At 41.9% G+C, this 19,597-nt stretch overlaps 2 protein-coding genes across 5 annotated transcripts in view; one reads left to right on the top strand and one right to left on the bottom strand.

Annotated features, from left to right (window-relative positions):
* Positions 1–19,597, bottom strand: part of LOC119947636 (integrin binding sialoprotein) — a 34,011-nt gene that overhangs the window by 7,835 nt on the left and 6,579 nt on the right. Inside the window, exons 1-5 of one of the 2 annotated variants that reach the window (XM_038769222.1) lie at positions 10,609–10,647; positions 6,395–6,462; positions 6,253–6,303; positions 6,073–6,150; positions 1,221–1,283 (exon numbers count right to left, since the gene is read on the bottom strand). In XM_038769222.1, the coding sequence (XP_038625150.1) occupies positions 1,221–1,283; positions 6,073–6,150; positions 6,253–6,303; positions 6,395–6,448 (246 nt within the window). In that variant the 5' untranslated portion in view covers positions 6,449–6,462; positions 10,609–10,647. Of the gene's footprint in view, positions 1–1,220; positions 1,284–6,072; positions 6,151–6,252; positions 6,304–6,394; positions 6,463–10,608; positions 10,648–19,597 lie in introns of those variants that run through there. The other variant, XM_038769223.1, reaches the window with a different exon arrangement.
* Positions 3,572–19,597, top strand: part of SPARCL1 (SPARC like 1) — a 110,215-nt gene continuing 94,189 nt past the window's right edge. For all 3 annotated transcript variants that reach the window (XM_038769217.1, XM_038769218.1, XM_038769216.1), the window contains exon 1: positions 3,572–3,656. The gene's annotated coding sequence lies outside the window, so the exon portion shown is untranslated. The remainder of the gene's footprint in view (positions 3,657–19,597) is intronic.

Below are 19,597 nucleotides of genomic sequence, written 5' to 3'. Positions count from 1 at the left end.
AAGTGATTTGCCCACGTTAACATAGCTAAGTGACAGAGCCAGGATTACCTAGGCTCTTGTTAGAACCTATATCAAATGGTTACTCAATAGGATTACTGCTGAGTGCAGTGCACTTATACCAAATGCTTGAGGAAATTCTAGATGGGAGAATTATTAGGAATTCTGGTTTATAAGTGAATGAAAGGAAGTATCAAATGAATCAGCTCCTCTCTCATACTATTTAAGGGATTGTGTCTACCAACTCTATAGTAGAGTTCTTTCCCTAGTTCTTAGTACAGTCCTTTGCACCCAGTAAAGGCTCAATAAATATAACTGATCGATTATTAAAAGGCACTGAGATGATGGAATACTTCCTTTAAAATAAAACTTAAACTCCTGATTACCTGTGGCCTGAAAATTTCCCCTTACACTTCTTGGGGGCCCTAACTCAAATTTATTTTTGAAAGATAGCAACTATTAATGTCTTAAATTGCTGAAAATGCAAATGCCTCTCTAGGAAAAGACCCAACTTTCTCCCAAAATATAACCTGTTCACCCAAGCAACTACATAAGTTCTGAAGGAGCCAATGTATTCCACAAGGCAAACAGAAACATAAATTTTTAGTAGTTCATTGTGGATTGCTGGTTGTTGTTCACTCCTGGTGCTGGGTTAATGTGTGCATATGTGTGTTTCAAAATTCATGCCCAGGATTACCATCCTTCCCTTTAGAAGAAGGATCTCTATGGCAGGTTAACAAGCACAACTACCTTTCTGTTAATTAAGGTTTAATGAATCATTAAACCATTAAAGGAAAAATATCCCACTTGGACCAATGAATCAACTAGTAACACAGACCACAGGCCTTTTTACGCTTGTGCTTTCATAGCTACCATTTCCTGGGATATTGGGAATCCTCCCTTTCCTAATTACTCAATGGAAGCAATTCTTTTGATGGATTAAAATTCATCATTCACATCCCCCACCCCCCTCCCCCCACACACATATGAACTGGTTTTAGTTTTGCTAATTTCCAGGTGATTTTACCAGAGAACTAAGCATTTATTTTCAGCAGTACCATGGTATAAATGACATCCCTATTGTCCAGAATAGAAGTCTATGGGCTGTTCACCCATAGCTATGGCCAAGATAACCGAGGACAGACTTTAGAAGTGGCGCTCATTCCTTTTTTGTTATTTATGCTGCCCAGATTATTTCGAGAGTGGCTGTGGAAATTACCTACCTCTTCCTCCTCTTCGTCTGAACTATCACCGTCGCCACCTTCCTCAGATGAGTCACTGTTGCTCTAAAAATAGGGGAAAAAAAGAGGCTTCAGAATTTTTTAGTGCCATCCACAAGACAGTAGTTTTGCTATATTGTAGGACATGCATTTTTTTCTTTAGATTTGTAGTGTCTTTGCTCTGAAGAATCCAGGTTATGCGATGGAATCACCCTTCACAAACAATGCAGAACTAAGAACCTCTGAAGGATTGATTAAAGAGCTAAAGACTTGTCCATGGCCAGTTGCACTCTCTCATCTGTGTCAGTTCTGTTTTGATCAATCAATAGTATTTATTGAGCGCTTACTGAGTGTAGAGCACTGTACTAAGCATTTGGGAGAATACAATACAGTTGGTAGACATGTTCCCTCCTCACAGGGAGCTAACAGTCTAGAGGGGGAGGCAGACATTAATATAAACAAATTATGGATATGAAGCATTCACTGTGTCATCTGTTGCCAGGTTAATGTAGAGATTTGTACTCTCACTTCAAGTCCTGAAGTGCATTATATAGCTCATGATATGAAAGTTCATTCAAGATTTTCATTTAAAATGGTTTACAGTAAGATATAGTGTTCCTTGCTTTTTTGTACTTTGGTTACATCTAATGCAGTGAAGGCTTACTTCTGTACCAGTTGTTCTCCCTGATCAAATGTTTCTGATGACTGCCCAGCTAAACCTGCTATTCTTGGTAATTGGAGTGATTGGAAGACCCCCTAATCTCATTCCAGTCGCTTAGCTCATAATGGGCAGGGAACAAGCCTGCTAATTCTGTTGTATTATACTCTCCCAAGCATTTAGTATAGTGCTCTGCACATAGTAAGCACTCAATAAATACCACTGGTTGGTTATTTCATCCACCTCCTCTGGAAAAGTTACCAGCAATAGTAGCAAGAAGTGGAATAGCCACATTTGAGATTGCCCTCTCTTTCTATACTTGTCTACCCACTGGTAAAAATTTGACTGGTGACTGGTGAGAGAAATGACCAACAGACCAATCAGAAAAATAAGAAAGAGAGCAGAGATAAGTGCTCTGGGTAATTCATAAATGGGATAATCAGCCCACAGACTATGATGAGAATTGTTTTAGTTGGGAACGCCTTAGAGTTTATTCCTTTGTGTGGCCTAGTAGAAAGGGCATGGGCAGGGGAGTCAGAGGTTCTGGGTTCTAGTCCCTATTTTGCCACTTGTCTTCTGTGTGACCTTGGACAAGTCACTTTACTTCTCTGTGCCTCAGTTCCCTCATCTGTAAAATGGGGAGTCTCTGCCTATTCTCCCTTCTACTTGGACTGTGAGTCCATATTTGGACTTCAACTTTCATACTTGGACTTAGACAGGGACTGTGTCTGGCACGATTGATTTATATCTATCCCAGCACATAGTAAGTGCTTAACTAATACCATAAAGTTATACTGGTTTAAGAATTATGACCTTCTATTGTATTTTTCAAAATATGATTTTAAACATGGGCTTCAGTGTACCCCCAATGTGGCGGTGGGGGGGCGGGGGGGGGCATAGAGCAGGAAATGATAAATTAAGGCTCCTCTCTCCTTAGGACAGCCAAGTTGACTTTCTCTGTATTTTCCCAGGCAAGCAGCCCAATTGTAGATTGAAAGAAAATTGAACTCTGATGTTCTAGCTAGGAGACAGCATTTAGGAAAAGGCATTAATATTATATTTGGATTGTTTCTATTACTCATAATTATTTAATAAACACAGAGCAAACCTGATCCTTTAGAAGACTCATGGCCTCTGGAAAATACTGTTTATAGAGGGCACTGGCTCTATCATAATTAGATGTAATATTGTGAATTTGACCCATTAATTAGTACAAAGAATGCTGGTTTTCCAGAAACTATGTTGTATTGAAATGATCAATCAAGAATCCTTCATAAGTAACCTCTTTTTTGACTTTATAATCATTGATTAATTATTTAAAAATGGCACTTTCCTGCTGCTGCAATTTTCCTGATTGAATCTTCTGCCCTAGAATCCCTGGTTGTCTGGGCAGTAGTTAAACCCTCTTGCATTTGTAAGGCAAAACATAAACAGAACATCTGTGGGAAATTGGATGATGGGAAATTAGGAATAATTTTAATTTGTTGGGACCACTTTAATTTGGTGAAAATAAGGCTTTGAAAGCCTTCCCTGGTTTATCCAGTTTAGGAAAACAAATATCCAGCATAGATAAGATTCAGAGTAAACAGTGTTCATTATTTCAGAAGGAAAATTCCCCAGTATATAATTGAGGCATAACATTGAATTGCAGAGTGATGCTTTGTACCACAACTTAATTTTTCAGAAAACTGAAAATGCTGCAATGGTGCATGTGACCTAAGGAAGATTTAACTCCATGAATTTGAAGTTTAAGTTCCACATGCCTTTGCTTCTCTACAATGGTAGGTCAATGTTTTTTCTCTGATATTGTATCAGGAAATATTTGGTTCATGTTTACTTTTGTTAGTAAAAATGCCTTAATGTTTTGACTTAATAGATGAACTACTGGGGACTAGAAAGGAAATTCTAAATTATTATTTTTCATAAGGTTTTTTTTTTTTTACCTCGAATGTTATTTCTCTATGAGGTGGGTAATTGGTTTGAGCAAAACCCTAAAAACCCACAACAGGTGTGGTTACAAGAGAAGCAGCCTGGACCAGTGGAAAGAGCACAGGTCTGGAAGTCAGAGGTCCTGGGTTCTAATCCTGGCTCCACCACTTGCCAACTGTGTGACCCAAGGCAAGTCACTTAATTTCTCTGTGCCTCAGTTTCCTCAACTGCAAAATGGGGATTCAAAGCTCTTACTTCGATTGTAAGCCTCATGCAAGACAGTGGCTGTGACTGGCTTGATTAACTAGTGTTACCCCAGTGCTTAGACCAGTGTTTAATGCATAGTAAACACTTGACAAATACCATAAAAAGGCCCATGACCAGAATTCCTGCCCATAATCCTAGGCCCACAGCTGACCCCCATAATTAGAACAATGTGGGAAGTATATTAGGATGATCTTTTTCTAACAGCAGTAGAAGAGCTAGAGATGGGCCAGCACAAAATGTACACCAGGGGATGTGCCAAACCACTCTGAGACAGCGTTCCCAGAACCCAGACCATTTTTAGTCCTGAGGAGCCCCAGTCCAAGTGCTGTAATTGGTGGCCCTGAATCAAAAGCGCATTGTAATCAAAATAGGCGGATCATGGATTTGCCAAAAACTTCCTCGGGGAAATCCACAAATTTTCAAACTTTCCAAGGAGCATTTTTCCATTCCTCCCGAAAGACTGCAAAACTAATTAGGATTTATGCTTCCCTGGGATGGTGATTAGAAATTCTGATAAAGATGTCTGGGGTTAAGCAGTGTGGCCTAGTGGATAGAGCACGGGCCTAGGTTGGATGGTCCTGGGTTGTAGTCCACTCTTCCGCTTGTCTGTTGTGTGACCTTGGGCAAATCACTTCACTTCTCTGTGCCTCAGTTTCCTCATCTGTAAAATAGACTGTGAGCTCCTTGTGGGACATGGACTGTTTCCAACCTGATTATCTTCTCTCTACCCCAGCGCTTAGTACAGTGCCTGGAACATAGTAAGTGCTTAACAATACTATAAAAATAATTATTATTATTTGGGGAAAAACGGCTTTTCCGTAGTTCACATTCCTTTCTCAGGTCCAAGAAGGATCTTAGTGGGCACTTAGGGTGGGTACTGAAGAGGAGGAAGTGGCAGTTAGTATGCCCAGAAGCACAGCTGGGGGGATGGGCTGAATCCACCAAATGGAAGACATGCGTCAGGGTGGTAATATTTCAACAGGTAAGCAGCCAGGGTTGGGACTAGGTATAGGATATCAGACTTTTTTTTGCACCTTGCTTTCCTGCCCAAACCCTTAAGCATGTATTCACAATCCCTGGAGAGGTTGCTGGGGAAAAGACCCCTTGCCCCTACCTACTTCCATGTTTTCCACTAGAAACTGGTTTGTGTCTGTTTCTAGGTGAGATTCAATAGGTCGGTCGATCAGTAGTATTTACTGTGTGCAGAATACTGCATTAATCACTTTCATTCATTCAGTTGTATTTATTGAACTCTTACTGTGTGCAGAGCGCTGTACTAAGCGCTGGGGAGAGTGCAATATAAAAATAAACAGACAAATTTCCTGCCTGCAATGAGCTTACAGCTTAGAGGGGGAGACAAACATTAATATAAATAAATTACAGATATGTATATATCTTGCACTTTCTAGGCAACAGGATGCCAATCCGTGCACCTCCCTAGTGTGGTGTTGGCACTGCCCCAAATAACAGCTAACCAAAGCTATATACCATCACTACATGTGAAGGGCAAGTATTGGGCCCGAGTCCATTGAAATAGTCTTCCCGCAGGGACCTACGTCAAATCTTGCCACCTGGTGGGTTGGTGGGAATTGGTCCACATTGCCTGCAAAGCCGGGCACCAACCTGAACCAAGATCCAGGATGGGGTGACGTGATCCCCAGCGGATGGGTCGGGGGATGTAGTGGAGAGGAAGCTGAAGTCAGCTGCACAGAGCAGTTGCAACTGTGCCCCTCTTGCCATCTAAAGGGACTCTAAATAGGGGTGGGATGGGAAAGGGAAGGGAAAGTTAGGGCCACTCTGCCTTAGTCTAAAGTGGCTTGGGCATTGCCAAGCAAGTGGACCAGTAAGGTCAAATTTGACCTTCTGAATTGCATTCCAAATTTGAGTTCTCACTGGCTCAGATGGTTTTTCTCTTTGGCATCTTGTCAGCATTTGATCCTGTGCTAAAGATGATATTCCAAGATGAGGAAAATCAAGTTAACTGAGGTGAAAACTATTTACCTGGGACAGAATCCGTTTCTGAGGGGGGTAGAGGTGGGCGTATTTGTAGATGTAATATCGAGGCCTGTGCTTGAAGACCTAGAAAAATAACAAAGGAATCCAATATGTTGGCATTTTGATTGAATCATTTAGATAAAGAGATCATTCTTGAGAGAAAAGAGGAGCCTCCAGGTCTCTTACCGCATTTTCTTCAGACTCCTCTACTTTTGCTCTGCGATGGAGGTTTTTCACCTGTTGGGGAAAGCTTTGTTACTCCATGTTCCTTCTGTATAATAGACAAAAGAAATGGAAGGAGGGACTGAGTTGGAATGAAAGGACTTACTGAGAAAGCGCAGGCGATTCCCAAAAGGCTGAGCAGAATAAGAGCGGTCTTCATGGTGGTGATGGTTTCTGGAATTAATGAGGTAGTAAATTTAATAAGCAGACAACATCTTGGGTCCTCAAACAACTTTCCACATTTCCTTCCAGATTTAGGGACAGAGACATTTGTGTGCTTTCATATCTGTGAATTTCACTTTAAAAAAAAAAATTAAAGGCAGTAGAATCCAGTTAACTGCATGGCAGGTTGTGGGAGTAAAATTGTGGATTCTGAGAACTGCTGTGCGGAATTTAGAACTAGAACCATTCAACCACTCTGCCTCTGATAACTCATTTGTAAAACTTGGGGTCACCATCTTGTGAATTAGAAAGCTCTTCTTAGAGGTACCAAATCCTCGCAAAATGCCTTCAACACCACCAGTACAAAATAATTGGCTAAAAACATTCATTGGCCAAAACTGCAAGAAAGTCACATTTTAGAAATGTTATCTCCGATTGAAAAATTATTTTTGATCCAAATACGCATAAGGCAAACTGAGCCTTTGATGCCAAGCTAAAGAGAACAGGGAGTTGTCTGCCTTGTACACATGAAGGTAGTGGTGTTACAATCATGCACTATAAGACACAACAGAAATCCCAAAATATTAATAATAATAATTGTGATATTTGTTAAGCACTGTCTTTTTTCCAGGGTCTCTATTAAGTGCTGGAGTGGATACAAGCAAATCAGGTTGACGGAGTCCCTGTCCCCCATGGAGCTCACAGTCTTAATCCCCATTTTACAGAAAAGGGAACTGAAGCAGAGAGAAATGAAGTGACTTGCCCAAGGTCATACAGCAGAGTCAGGATTAGAGTACAAGTCCTTCTGGCTCCCAGGCCTGTGCTCTGTCCACTAGGCCACGCAACTTCTCAAAATGAACATGTCAACGTAATCTTCATAGCACACTACAGAGATTCCCCCTGCTCTACCTCCCTTATACCATTCCTTCAGTCTCATCCTTGTAATCTGCTGCCATTAGGGGCCTCAGGAGTGTGGGCAGGCTAGTAGCAAGATTGGCAAGAGAGCAACCTGGCTCCTGTCCATTGAGATTTGGAGAGATCTGGTAAGAGGCAGGCACAGCTATTTCTTTTGCTCTTTCTCTTGGTGTGTGGCAAAATGGAGGTGGAAACAATGGTTTAATGTTTCTAGTGGAAATCATCCTATTCGCTCTTGAAGCTGCTGCAGAAATCAACATTGCAAATTACATATCTCTACAAACACTTAGGAGGTAGGAGCAAAATAATCTCTGGTCCTGAGGAGCAGCTGTCAATCATAAGGAAATCCTACCCAATCAGAAGTTATGCCTAAGGATCCATTCTCACAGAAAAATGGAAAACCAAACCTGATAGTGTTCTCAACTGAGTAGAGATCAATTGCTCATGGATAATTTGGAATGAAAAATCCCAATTACAAATCCCCCTTTCACTATTTTAGAAACAAAGCTTGCAAAAGTATGCCCAAGAAGAGACATGTTGATTTTTACTCTCCATTTTAGAGGGATATTTGCACCAGTAGAGGCTTGACAACTAGGGACAAATGTCATCTTTCCTTTGGATTTTTATTCCAGTTTTTATCTTTTTGAGAGCACTGAAAGTCAAACATATACTGTAATATAGCATTTTTATGGTATTTAGGAAGTGCCTATTATGTGCCATGCACTGTTCTAAACACTGGGATGATATAAGCTAATTCATTCAATCGTATTTATTGAGTGCTTACTATCAGGTTGGACACAGTCCAGGTCCCACATGGGGCTCACAGTCATAATCCCTATTTTAGAAATGAGGTAACGGAGGCACAGACAAGTTAAGTGATGTGATCTTGGGCAAGCAGCAGGCAAAAGTTAGGATTAGAACGCAGGTCCTTCTGACTCCCAGGACCATGCTCTATCCACTACAACATGCTGCTACTCACATTTTCTTTCAAATATGTGGATTTGGGTTCAGTGCCATTTTAGATATGGAAAAATCAAGGTAAAATGATCAGTTCTATTTCAGTCACCACTGACAAGGCATTTATGTTATTGTTCTCTTCTCAGCACAACCTCTCCTTGTATACTTAACTGTAGTTAGCATCAGTCCAGGAAGCATGCTCAGGGATGTGGAAATCAGTGATTAGGTTACGCGATTTCTCCTCTTAGGCTTTCACAACAAACTCCAAATGGGCTAACGGAGTGCACAGTCCGTGGTCCCATAGTGAAGTGAAGAACATAGGCCTGTCTATTTGTGTAAAAGTTGAATGGGTTTTTAAAAGTTTTAAAGAAGCCCGCCTAGCTTGAATTTATGAGCAAACTGAAGTGGATGTGTCTGTTGGTATTTAACAAGCCTCTTAATCCAGGTCATTTTATAAATTGAGAAGAAATGGTAAGGTGGTGATGATAGTTTCCAATGAAATTTTAAAAGATGCAATGGAAAATGTCCAGTTCATTCATTCAATCATATTTATTGAGCACTTACTGTGTGCAGAGCACTGTACTAAGCACTTGGGAAGTACAAGTTGGCAACATATAGAGACGGTTCCTACCCAACAGCGGGCTCACAGTCTAGAAGGGAGAGACAGACAACAAAACAAAGCATATTAACAAAATAAAATAAATAGAATAGTAAATATGGACAAGTAAAATAGTCATAAATATGTACAAACATATATACATGTGTCCAGTTGTATCTGTGGCACTGCATATATAATATGCCAAAGCTTTATGGAGCTGGAAACTGGCCCAGCATCATCTTTATCTACCATTGATTGATCAGAGATCCTCGGGCATGGGACTTCCTGTCCTTGGTATTCATGACCCACCGAGGAAGGAAGAAGGGCCTGACACCGAGAACTTGAATTTTTTGCCCAAGATCATACACTGATTCAGTGGCAGGGCACTCTGTGCTGTGTGTCGCTTCCTCTGTCCTTTTCTCTCCACCTCCCACTCCCCACCTCACCCCAAATCAAACACCAGACACACACACCCAAATCTCTCAAGGCAGTGAACACTGTGGCAAGATGTGTGTGCTCCAAACTCGCCCTATAAATGACAGGAAGTGGGAGTCCTTTGAAAGCCTAGTCCCAATCAATCATCAGGTGCAACCCCAACCCTATGGATTTACATCTGAACCTTTTCTGGGAAGCTTTTTAGGGGAAACCTGAACAAGCAGGTTGCGAGTTTATCAGAGTTTGTGCTGTCTATTGACTGCAGAAAGAATGACTGTTCAAAAAAACCCTGAAAAAGTAGGCAAAAATGTTCCCTGGTAAAATAAGAAGGAAGGTGCCAACAAAGAACTTTGGAGTGAAATGAAACCTGACTTGACTTTCCTTCTCACATTAGAAGCTGAGCGCTCTAGCAAAACCCTCCCCTCTCCTACTGGACCATTAATTCATCATTGCTTAAGGGTTTTCTCTGGAAATTATAGTCCATGTTTCAGTTGGAAAGGAGAAACCATAGATCCCAATGCAATTATGTGATCAATCAATCATCAATGGTAATTTCTTGAGCACTTACTGTGTGCAGAGCACTGTACTAAGAGCTTGGAAAAGTATAATAGGCACATAATGAGATTATTATATAATGTAGACACATTCTCTGCCCGAGAAGAGCTTACAGTCCAGAGGAGATAAATCACTTACTCAAACCCATTACTATATGTTTGGCTTGAAAGTAGTAGTAATGGTAGTATTGAGCACTGTCTGAATGCAATTCAGTGTACTAAGCACTTGAGAGGGGACCTGGATCTAAACAAACCAAACAAGCTAATTATATTTTAGATTGTTTTCCTGGTTAAGAGGCTGATTTCTTCAGATAAATTTTTTTTTTCCTTAGTGGGATATAACGAATGTTGTAAATAGCTGTCTTGCTGCAAGGTAGTAGATAAAACATCAGAACTAAGGCAGTGGAAAGGGGAAAAAGGGGTAAAGAAGAATAGTGGGGATAACCTTTTCCAGTTCATTAAGCATTTAGAATACTGATAATTGAATCTTTCTAGTTTAATGTGTTGGAGAGGACAGAAAAACAACAGTTTTCTAAAGAATTCAATGAATAGCAAGCACAACCTAGGCATTATCATTCTAGGCAGAATAACATTTCAGAATTTGAAAAGTAAAAGTCGAAACAGAACTAAAGCTAGAATGGTGGCACTTTAACATTTAATTTAATCAAGTTATTTAGCAGGGAGAAAAAAAAATCTTACCAGCTTGCAGTCGTGGAATGAACAGGCAACTTAACAGAAGTAAGTGGACACAGATTGAATATTTCCTCTGTTCACTTCCTCCCTCCCTTCTGCTGGATATAAACTCTATTTGTTCTCTCCAAGGGCCAATCCCAGGCTCTGCCTGTGTGATGTCAGCAAGTGGACTCATCATCAAACCCCAAAACTTCAACACTTTGCCCAGTCACAGGCTGGTTATGTACACATGAAATGCTGATCTGTTGCCAGAAAGTTTGCATGGTGCATCTTAATTGAGGGTTTAGACTTATTTGAATGGCTAGTTGGGATTCTAAATGTATAATAATGTCTGGATTTAAAATAAAATAAATATCAGCATCAGTCTATTTTTTAAAGTAATTTTTACTTTGAAAATGATGCAGGGTTTCATTTAGGTTGTGTTGAGGTTAAAGGAGAAGGTAGAGGTGTTATTGGTGGAAATCACAAGAAATCACAACTTGTCACTATGAACTAAATATACATCCATGTAAATCACTGTTTGCTCAGTTCTGCAGAAGGCATATTTTCACTACATGCCTTAGAATACTGCTAGTGAATTAGGGAACGTTCATCCAACAGGATGAGCCTGTTTGGATACAGGTGGGGGAATGTCAGATGGGGCATGGTAGAGTCAGAATGTCCTGGGTTCTAATCCTGACTCTGCCACTTGTCTGCTGTGTGACCATGGGCAAGGCAGTTCACCTCTTTAGGTCTCAGTTCCCTCATCTGTAAAATGGGGATTAGAACTGTGAGAGCTATGTGGGACAGGGACTGTGTCCAACCCAAATATCTTGTATCTACCCCAATGCCTAGAACAGAGACTGGCACATAGCACTAAACAAATACCATTATTGTTATTTTTTATTATTAGTATTATTATGCTGCACCTCCACCCAAATGCTTTTGCATGTGTGTGAAGTTGGCACAAGTGAGTATTACCATGTGAGCTTTTCACTGTGGGATTTTGCAAGAAACATTCTAAGAACTAGGTGTATTAGAAAAAAGTAACTCTAATGATGCTATTGTACTCCAGTTCATTTCCTCTTTATTCTTAACAGACTGCTTTGTCAAATTTAAGTGATTGGTAATAACAATTAAGATTTATGAGGACAAGAGACTCCTATCTTATCCTTTTTTTTATCTCCACTACCTATTTTTCTTCAAAGATCTTCTGAAATCTAAATCCCCTTCCCTGATTAAATGAAAGTGAGGTAACAATTTTCCCTGGCCCAGTTCACGTTTTGTGAGTTGTTCCTATGTTCTCCTACACAGAATCATGAAGACAAAAGCCTTGACTGGGATACAAAATGACCAAAGTAGTCCTTGCTGGAGTAAGACAAGCATCGTCTCTTTCCATTTCTTCCACCCTCCCCTGTGTAATTGCCTGGTGATATTCTAGGGGCAATGAGGGACTTGGCTCTAGAAGACTGTGGTGTTATCTTTGAACAGTTTACCCCTAATCCGTGATTTCCCCTTGATTTGATGTAATTTTTCAATAACATGGTTATTTGAGAACACAAATCTCGTGTTACAACAGAAAAGACTGCATTTATGAATAATGTTAGGGGTTCCTGTCTCATCACCTCCCTATGCTTGGAGTTCAAATACCCCTTTTTTTTCCTGAGCAAATTATCTGGGGAAGAATCAGATTTGTTCTCAGAATCATTTTGGGGATTCCACAGCTGACAAATATAACCACTTAGTTACTGGTTATTATGGTATTTGGGGGGTTTCTTAGGTTTTCCATTGCTAAAACCTTTTGCAATAATACACAATAATCACATAGTCCGTTGTTCCACATGAACAAATCAGGGCCAATTGTCAGTAGCGGTCATGTTGGCATTTCTGTGGCAGCACTGGTTCTTTCTCTTGAGTCATAAATGTTATGACAAACTGAGCATTTTGAAATATACTGGTCAACCAGCTGACACAGAGTGGAAAAAAGGAAGTGTCTTGGAATGTTCTGCACCTAGGAACTGTGTGAATTGATGGTAATGATCTAACTTGGACAATGAAGGGTATTCATAATTCAAGAAAATGATGTCAATTCACTTTCATTCTTTAGATTTTTGTCCTTGTTTTTTGGCCATTTATTTTTTCTGTCTGCTGTTACTGTAATCATCAGTAGCAGCAGCAGGCTACGAGGTCTAGAGGAAAGAGCTTGGGATTGGGAGTCAGAAGCCCCACATTCTAATCCTGACTCTATCACTTACCTGCTGTGCAACCTGGGGCAAATCCTTAAACTCCTCAGTACTTCAGTTTCCTCGTCTATAAGATGGAATTCAATACCTATTATCCCTCCTACTTAAATTGTATGCCCTATATAGGACATGGACGGTGTCCAGTCTGACTATCTTGTATTAACCCAGCCCGCATACTTCTCTAACACCAACTGACTCGTAGTACCTCGATCTCGTCTGTCTCACCACCAACCTCCTCCTTGCCCCTTGTCCCACTTCATATCTGATAGATCACCACTCTTCCCTGCTTCAAATAAAGCTCTTCTAAAATCACATCTTCTCCGGAGGCCTTCTCTGCTTAAGCGCCCCCCGCCTTCCCCCACTTGCCCTCCCTTCTACATAACCCATGCACTTGGATCTGTACCCCATTAAGCACTTAATATTCACCCCAGCACCACAGCACTTATCTCCTATCCTTATGCTCTCCCATTTCCCCTATCCATAATTTATTTTATTGTGTCTCCCTCTCTTGACTGCAAGCTTTTTGCAGGCAGGGATTGTATCTACCAACCAGAGCATTGATACTATGCTCTGCACACATTAAGTGCCCATTAAATACCATCAGTTGAGCTGAGCCTAGAGTTCAAATGTTCTCAAAAGATATTCGGCCTTCTCCAAGGAGCATCAGCAACAGCAATATTGACTGAGTAACTTCCGTATGCAAACCTCTGTCCTAGGTACCTGCGGGACGTATGAAAGAAATAGAGGGCATGGTTCGTGCTCTCTAAAATAATAATAATAATAATGACATTTATTAAGCACTTACTGTGTGCAAAGCACCGTTCTAAGCCCTGGGGAGGTTACAAGTTGATCAGGTTGTCCCACGGCGGGCTCACAGTCTTAATCCCCATTTTACAGATGAGGTAACTGAGGCACAGAGAAGTGAAGTGACTTGCCCAAAGTCACACAGGTGACAATTGGCAGAGCTGGGTTTTGAACCCCTGACGTCTGACTCCAAAGCCCATGCTCTTTCCACTGAGCCATGCTGCTTCGGGGAGACAGGTGGAATAATCGATAAATGTCCCTATTAGGAGTAAAAGCATTGATATAAATAAATTAAATCAATGAATATGAGATGACTGACCAGATATTAATATTTGTGGTACTTGTTAAGTGCTTACTATGTGTCAAGCACTCTAAGCACTTGGTTAGGTACAAGTTAATCAGGTTGAACACAGTCTCTGTCCCACATGGCACTCACACTCTTAATCTCCATTTTACAGATGAGGGTACTGAAGCCCAGAGAAGTTAAATGATTCACCACAGGTCACAGGGCAGACACATGACAGAACCAGGATTAGAACCTAGGACCTTTTGACTCCCGGGGCCATTCTGTGTCCACTAAGCCAAGACCGGATAGCATAGAGGGAATAATTGTAGGAGGTGGCTTTTGAGAGGGCTTTGAAGGAGTAGAGAGTGCTCCATCAGGGGAAAAGGTGTGAGCAATGGGTTGAAGCGTGGAGAGATGACAGCAAGGAACAGTTAAGAGTTGATCTAACTGTGCTTAATCAAGTCTTGACTTTGTCAACAGAATGCCTGGGTGGTTATTCAGATTTCCTGGGAATTGTAGTGTCAAAAACTTACTTTTCCAATTCAATAATCTTCCCTGGTGCAACCAAAGTATCGTGGTCTAAGTTACGTAGATCACATCGTCCTTGTGCTGTGTTAGATGATCTTGCAGGCTGATTCTCCATGCCAGTGAACAGACATTTTGGCAGGGAACAAACCAGTTCATTTGTTTTGGACAGAAGTGGTTCTGTCTCTTTGGTTTTCCCCGTATTTTCAAAATGTCTATTGGCCAGCCCTTAAGGGTGATCTACAGGACAATGTCTCCTAAATGGTGGGAAGCAAGTCACGTTGACACCCTGCTCTGACTGTTAATGGGGCAGAGTTGCAAGCCATTCTTCTTATTCCTATGGTTTTGCCTAATCAACCTGAAATTTTATTGAGAACCTCTCCCCAGAATCCCATGATATCTATCCCAGAAGAAGCAGCATAAAACCTTAAGGGAAGAAGTATTCTAAAACACCACCACAATGACTCTTCCCTTCATTAAAATGAAACAATTGGATGGGAAATGCTTGTCAGCAGAGACAACCACATACAAAGTAAAGGAAGACCTATTTGGAAAAAATATTCTGTCCACTGGCTGAAAAGATTTTCTCTGGTGGCAAAGACAGGCGCGTTAAAAAAAGATCTTTGGCATGAGAGCTACTGTTTACATTTCTGATTGCTCAATCTGCCTCTTGGTCTCCTGGTCTTCCTGAAGTTTCTGCCCAAGAAGAACAACCTCAGTTCAGATTCTGCCCACCTGCCTGATCTATCAGTTGTAGTGGTCTCAATAGTTTGCTGCCCTAATCCATTGTTTGCTTCATTATAGTAATAATGCTGATATTTATTAAGTGCTTACTATGTGTCAAATACTGTTCTAAGTGCTAGGGTAAATGCAAGATAATAAGGTTGGACACAGTCCCTGTCCAACATGAGGGTCACAGTCTTACTCCCCATTTTACACTTAAGGGAACTGAGGCACAGAGAAGTTAAATGACTTTCCCAAGGTCACACAGCAGACATGTGGCAGAGACAGGATTAGAACCCACATCTTCAAAGCATTCGTTCTACCCTTCCCCCCTATATGCTGATCCCATTTCAACTCACCATACACATAGCTACCTGAGTATCCAACTGTTGTCAGTTCTCCTCACATGTCCCACCCGCAGAGGTTCAAAAATACATAAGTGGCTCTTTTTTTCCCCCTGTGCATCTGCTGAGTTGGCACCAGCAAATGATGTCCTTTCTTGGTTTTGTGGCTTTGGGGGCAGGGGGGCGGTGGGGAGAAGGGTCAAGGGATTTGCCGGGATTTCAGGCGGAACCCAAACCAAAGCAGCTCCTCCTTGTAATTAAGCCTGCCTGTAATAGCACAAAAGGTCCCAGCTCCACTTTGAATGCATTCTTGATTAAGGTGAATGGGTGGCGATTGCCACCCAAGAGGCCTCCATTGATCTGAGGGGTGGAAGGTTCTCTGGCCACCAGCAAAGATAGACTATTCCTTTTGGTTCTTCTGAAAGCTGATGTTAGAATCATATTTGTGGAGGAGGCATGGAATGTGCAAGAGACCAAGGTCTCAGAGGTCCTTGACCTACTCTGGGACAATCATGGGTTGAAGAAACATGACTATCAGTATCCTAGCAGTATCTGTTAGCTAAAAGTAGGCAGTTAACATTAGGCAGAAAGTGTGCCAGTGCTTTTTCTTTCAATAATAATGGTTACTAAGATTGAATAAGCACTTACAAATAGCAGTGCACCCTGCTAAGCACTGAGGAGATGATTAAATTAATACAAGGTCCATGATTTTTCCCCCTACCCATAAGTAGCTCACAATATATAAATATAAATAAAACAGAAATACAATCCAGGGCAAAATAAGAATAGGACTTTGAAGAGGGCATCTTTGGGGACTCCACCATTCCAAGCAAACTGCAGTCAGAGAGAAACCATTCTAACCATCTTGATGTTTTAAGGTGTCTCTGCCTGGCCTGGCTTCTAAAGGAGGTGGGCCTTGTCAGGTGGGAGGGTGGAAGTGTCTCTTGACTTCAAACCATCTGCTCTGTGTTCTAAGCATCCTTCAGAAAGGAAGGGCTGAACCCCCAGACCCAAGTAGGTGGGGCATTTTTCCATCAAAGAGCGCTAGGCTAGAAGTCATCCATTGAATTTCTACAGGTAAATTTGCTCTAAATAACATATGTCTCAAGTAGACCAAACCAGGGAGTCAGAGAGGACCTGGGTTCTAATCCCATCTCCGCCACTTGTCCGCTGTGTGACCTTGGGCAAGTCACTTCACTTCCCTATGCCTGTTACCTCATCTGTGAATTAGGGATTAAGACCGTGAGCCCCATGGGGGACGTGGACTGCATCTAACCCGATTAGCTTTATCTACCTAAGCATTTAACACTGTGCCTGGCACCTAGTAAGTGCTTAACAAATACCATTTCAAAAAATCATTGATATTTATTGAGTGTTTATTGTGTGCAGAACACTGTACTAAGGGCTTGGGAGAGTATAGTGAAACAGAGTTGGTAGAAATATTCCCTCTCCACAAGGAGCTTACAGTCTAGAGGGGGAATTGGTCATTAAAATAAATTATGGATATGTATGCTAGTACTGAAGGGCTGAGGTTGGGTGAGTATCAATCAATCCCGGTGGTAGCAGTTCAGATGGAGAAAAATAGAGTTGTGAAGGTAGGACTGACAGGATTTGGTGACAGAGTGAATATTTGGGTTGATTGAGAGAGATGAGTTGAGGATAAGGCACAGGTTATGGACTTGTGAGACAGAGAGGTGCTGTCCCAGATGGTGCTTTGTGAGCTGGCCAGCTGTGTTCCTGGGCAAGCCTCAGTAGTGCTGTTGATGGTGAGTGGGATGATAGGGAAAAAAATCAGGTGTGCAAATACAGTTGACGTGCTTTAAAATTTAGACAAGAAAGCTTAGGGTTGGACATAACAGACGTTCATGATGCTGGATGTGTCTGTTCTATTGTTGTGCCCGCCCAAGCACTTAGTACAGTACTCTGTACTTCCCAAGTGCTTAGTACAGTGCTTTGCACACAGTAAGCACTCAATAAATAAGATTGATTGATTGATAGGGCACGGGCCTGGGAGTCACAAGGTTTCTGCCATTTGTCTGCTGCATAGGGATCCGCCAAGCTAGCTCCCTTCCTCCCTTCAAGGCCCTACTGAGAGCTCACCTCCTCTAGGAGGCCTTCCCAGACTGAGCCCCTTCCTTCCTCTCTCCCTCGTCCCCCTCTCGATCCCCCCATCTTACCTCCTTCTCTTCCCCACAGCACCTGTATATATGTATATATGCTTGTACATATTTATTACTCTATTTATTTTATTTGTACATATCTATTCTATTAATTTTATTTTGTTGGTATGTTTAGTTTTGTTCTCTGTCTCCCCCTTTTAGACTGTGAGCCCACAGTTGGGTAGGGACTGTCTCTATATGTTGTCAACTTGGACTTCCCAAGTGCTTAGTACAGTGCTCTGCACACAGTAAGCGCTCAATAAATACAATTGATTGATTAATAGGGCACGGGCCTGGGAGTCAAAAGGTTTGCTGCCATTTGTCTGCTGCATAGGGTTAGGGCACGGGCCTGGGAGTTACAAGGTGTGCTGCCATTTGTCTGCTGCATGGGGTTAGGGCACGGGCCTGGGAGTCACAAGCTTTGCTGCCATTTGTCTGCTGCATAGGGATCCGCCAAGCTAGCTCTCTTCCTCCCTTCAAGGCCCTACTGAGAGCTCGCCTCCTCCAGGAGGCCTTCCCAGACTGAGCACCTTCCTTCCTCTCCCCGTCATCCCCCTCTCCATCCCCCCATCTTACCTCCTTCTCTTCCCCACAGCACCTGTATATATGTATATATGTTTGTACATATTTATTACTCTATTTATTTATTTATTTTACTTGTACATATCTATTCTATTTATTTTATTTTGTTACTATGTTTGGTTTTGTTCTCTGTCTCCCCCTTTTAGACTGTGAGCCCGCTGTTGGGTAGGGACTGTCTCTACAAGTTGCCAACTTGTACTTCCCAAGTGCTTAGTACAGTGCTCCGCACACAGTAAGTGCTCAATAAATACGATTGATTGATTGATTGATAGGGCACGGGCCTGGGAGTCACAAGGTTTGCTGCCATTTGTCTGCTGCATAGGGTTAGGGTACGGGCCAAGGAGTCACAAGGTTTGCTGCTATTTGTCTGCTGAATAGGGACCCGCCAAGCTAGCTCCCTTCCTCCCTTCAAGGCCCTACTGAGAGCTCACCTCCTCCAGGAGGCCTTCCCAGACTGAGCCCCTTCCTTCCTCTCCCCCTCGTCCCCCTCTCCATCCCCCCATCTTACCTCCTTCTCTTCCCCACAGCACCTGTATATATGTATATATGCTTGTACATATTTATTACTCTATTTATTTATTTATTTATTTTACTTGTACATATCTATTCTATTTATTTTATTTTGTTGGTATGTTTGGTTTTGTTCTCTGTCTCCCCCTTTTAGACTGTAAGCCCACAGTTGGGTAGGGACTGTCTCTATATGTTGCCAACTTGGACTTCCCAAGTGCTTAGTACAGTGCTCTGCACACAGTAAGCGCTCAAAAAATACAATTGATTGATTGATAGGGTACGGGCCTGGGAGTCAAAAGGTTTGCTGCCATTTGTCTGCTGCATAGGGTTAGGGCACGGGCCTGGGAGTTACAAGGTGTGCTGCCATTTGTCTGCTGCATGGGGTTAGGGCACGGGCCTGGGAGTCACAAGGTTTGCTGCTATTTGTCTGCTGCATAGGGATCCGCCAAGCTAGCTCTCTTCCTCCCTTCAAGGCCCTACTGAGAGCTCACCTCCTCCAGGAGGCCTTCCCAGACTGAGCCCCTTCCTTCCTCTCCCCCTCATCCCCCTTTCCATCCCCCCATCTTACCTCCTTCTCTTCCCCACAGCACCTGTATATATGTATATATGTTTGTACATATTTATTACTCTATTTATTTATTTTACTTGTACATATCTATTCTATTTATTTTATTTTGTTAGTGTGTTTGGTTTTGTTCTCTGTCTCCCCCCCCGTTTTAGAGTGTGAGCCCACTGTTGGGTAGGGACTGTCTCTATCTGTTGCCAACTTGTACTTCCCAAGGGCTTAGTACAGTGCTCCGCACACAGTAAGCGCTCAATAAATACGATTGATTGATTGAT

This window comes from Tachyglossus aculeatus, chromosome X5, assembly GCF_015852505.1.
Source record: "Tachyglossus aculeatus isolate mTacAcu1 chromosome X5, mTacAcu1.pri, whole genome shotgun sequence".
Lineage (NCBI taxonomy): Eukaryota > Metazoa > Chordata > Mammalia > Monotremata > Tachyglossidae > Tachyglossus > Tachyglossus aculeatus.
This window is presented reverse-complemented; position numbering and strand designations above follow the sequence as displayed.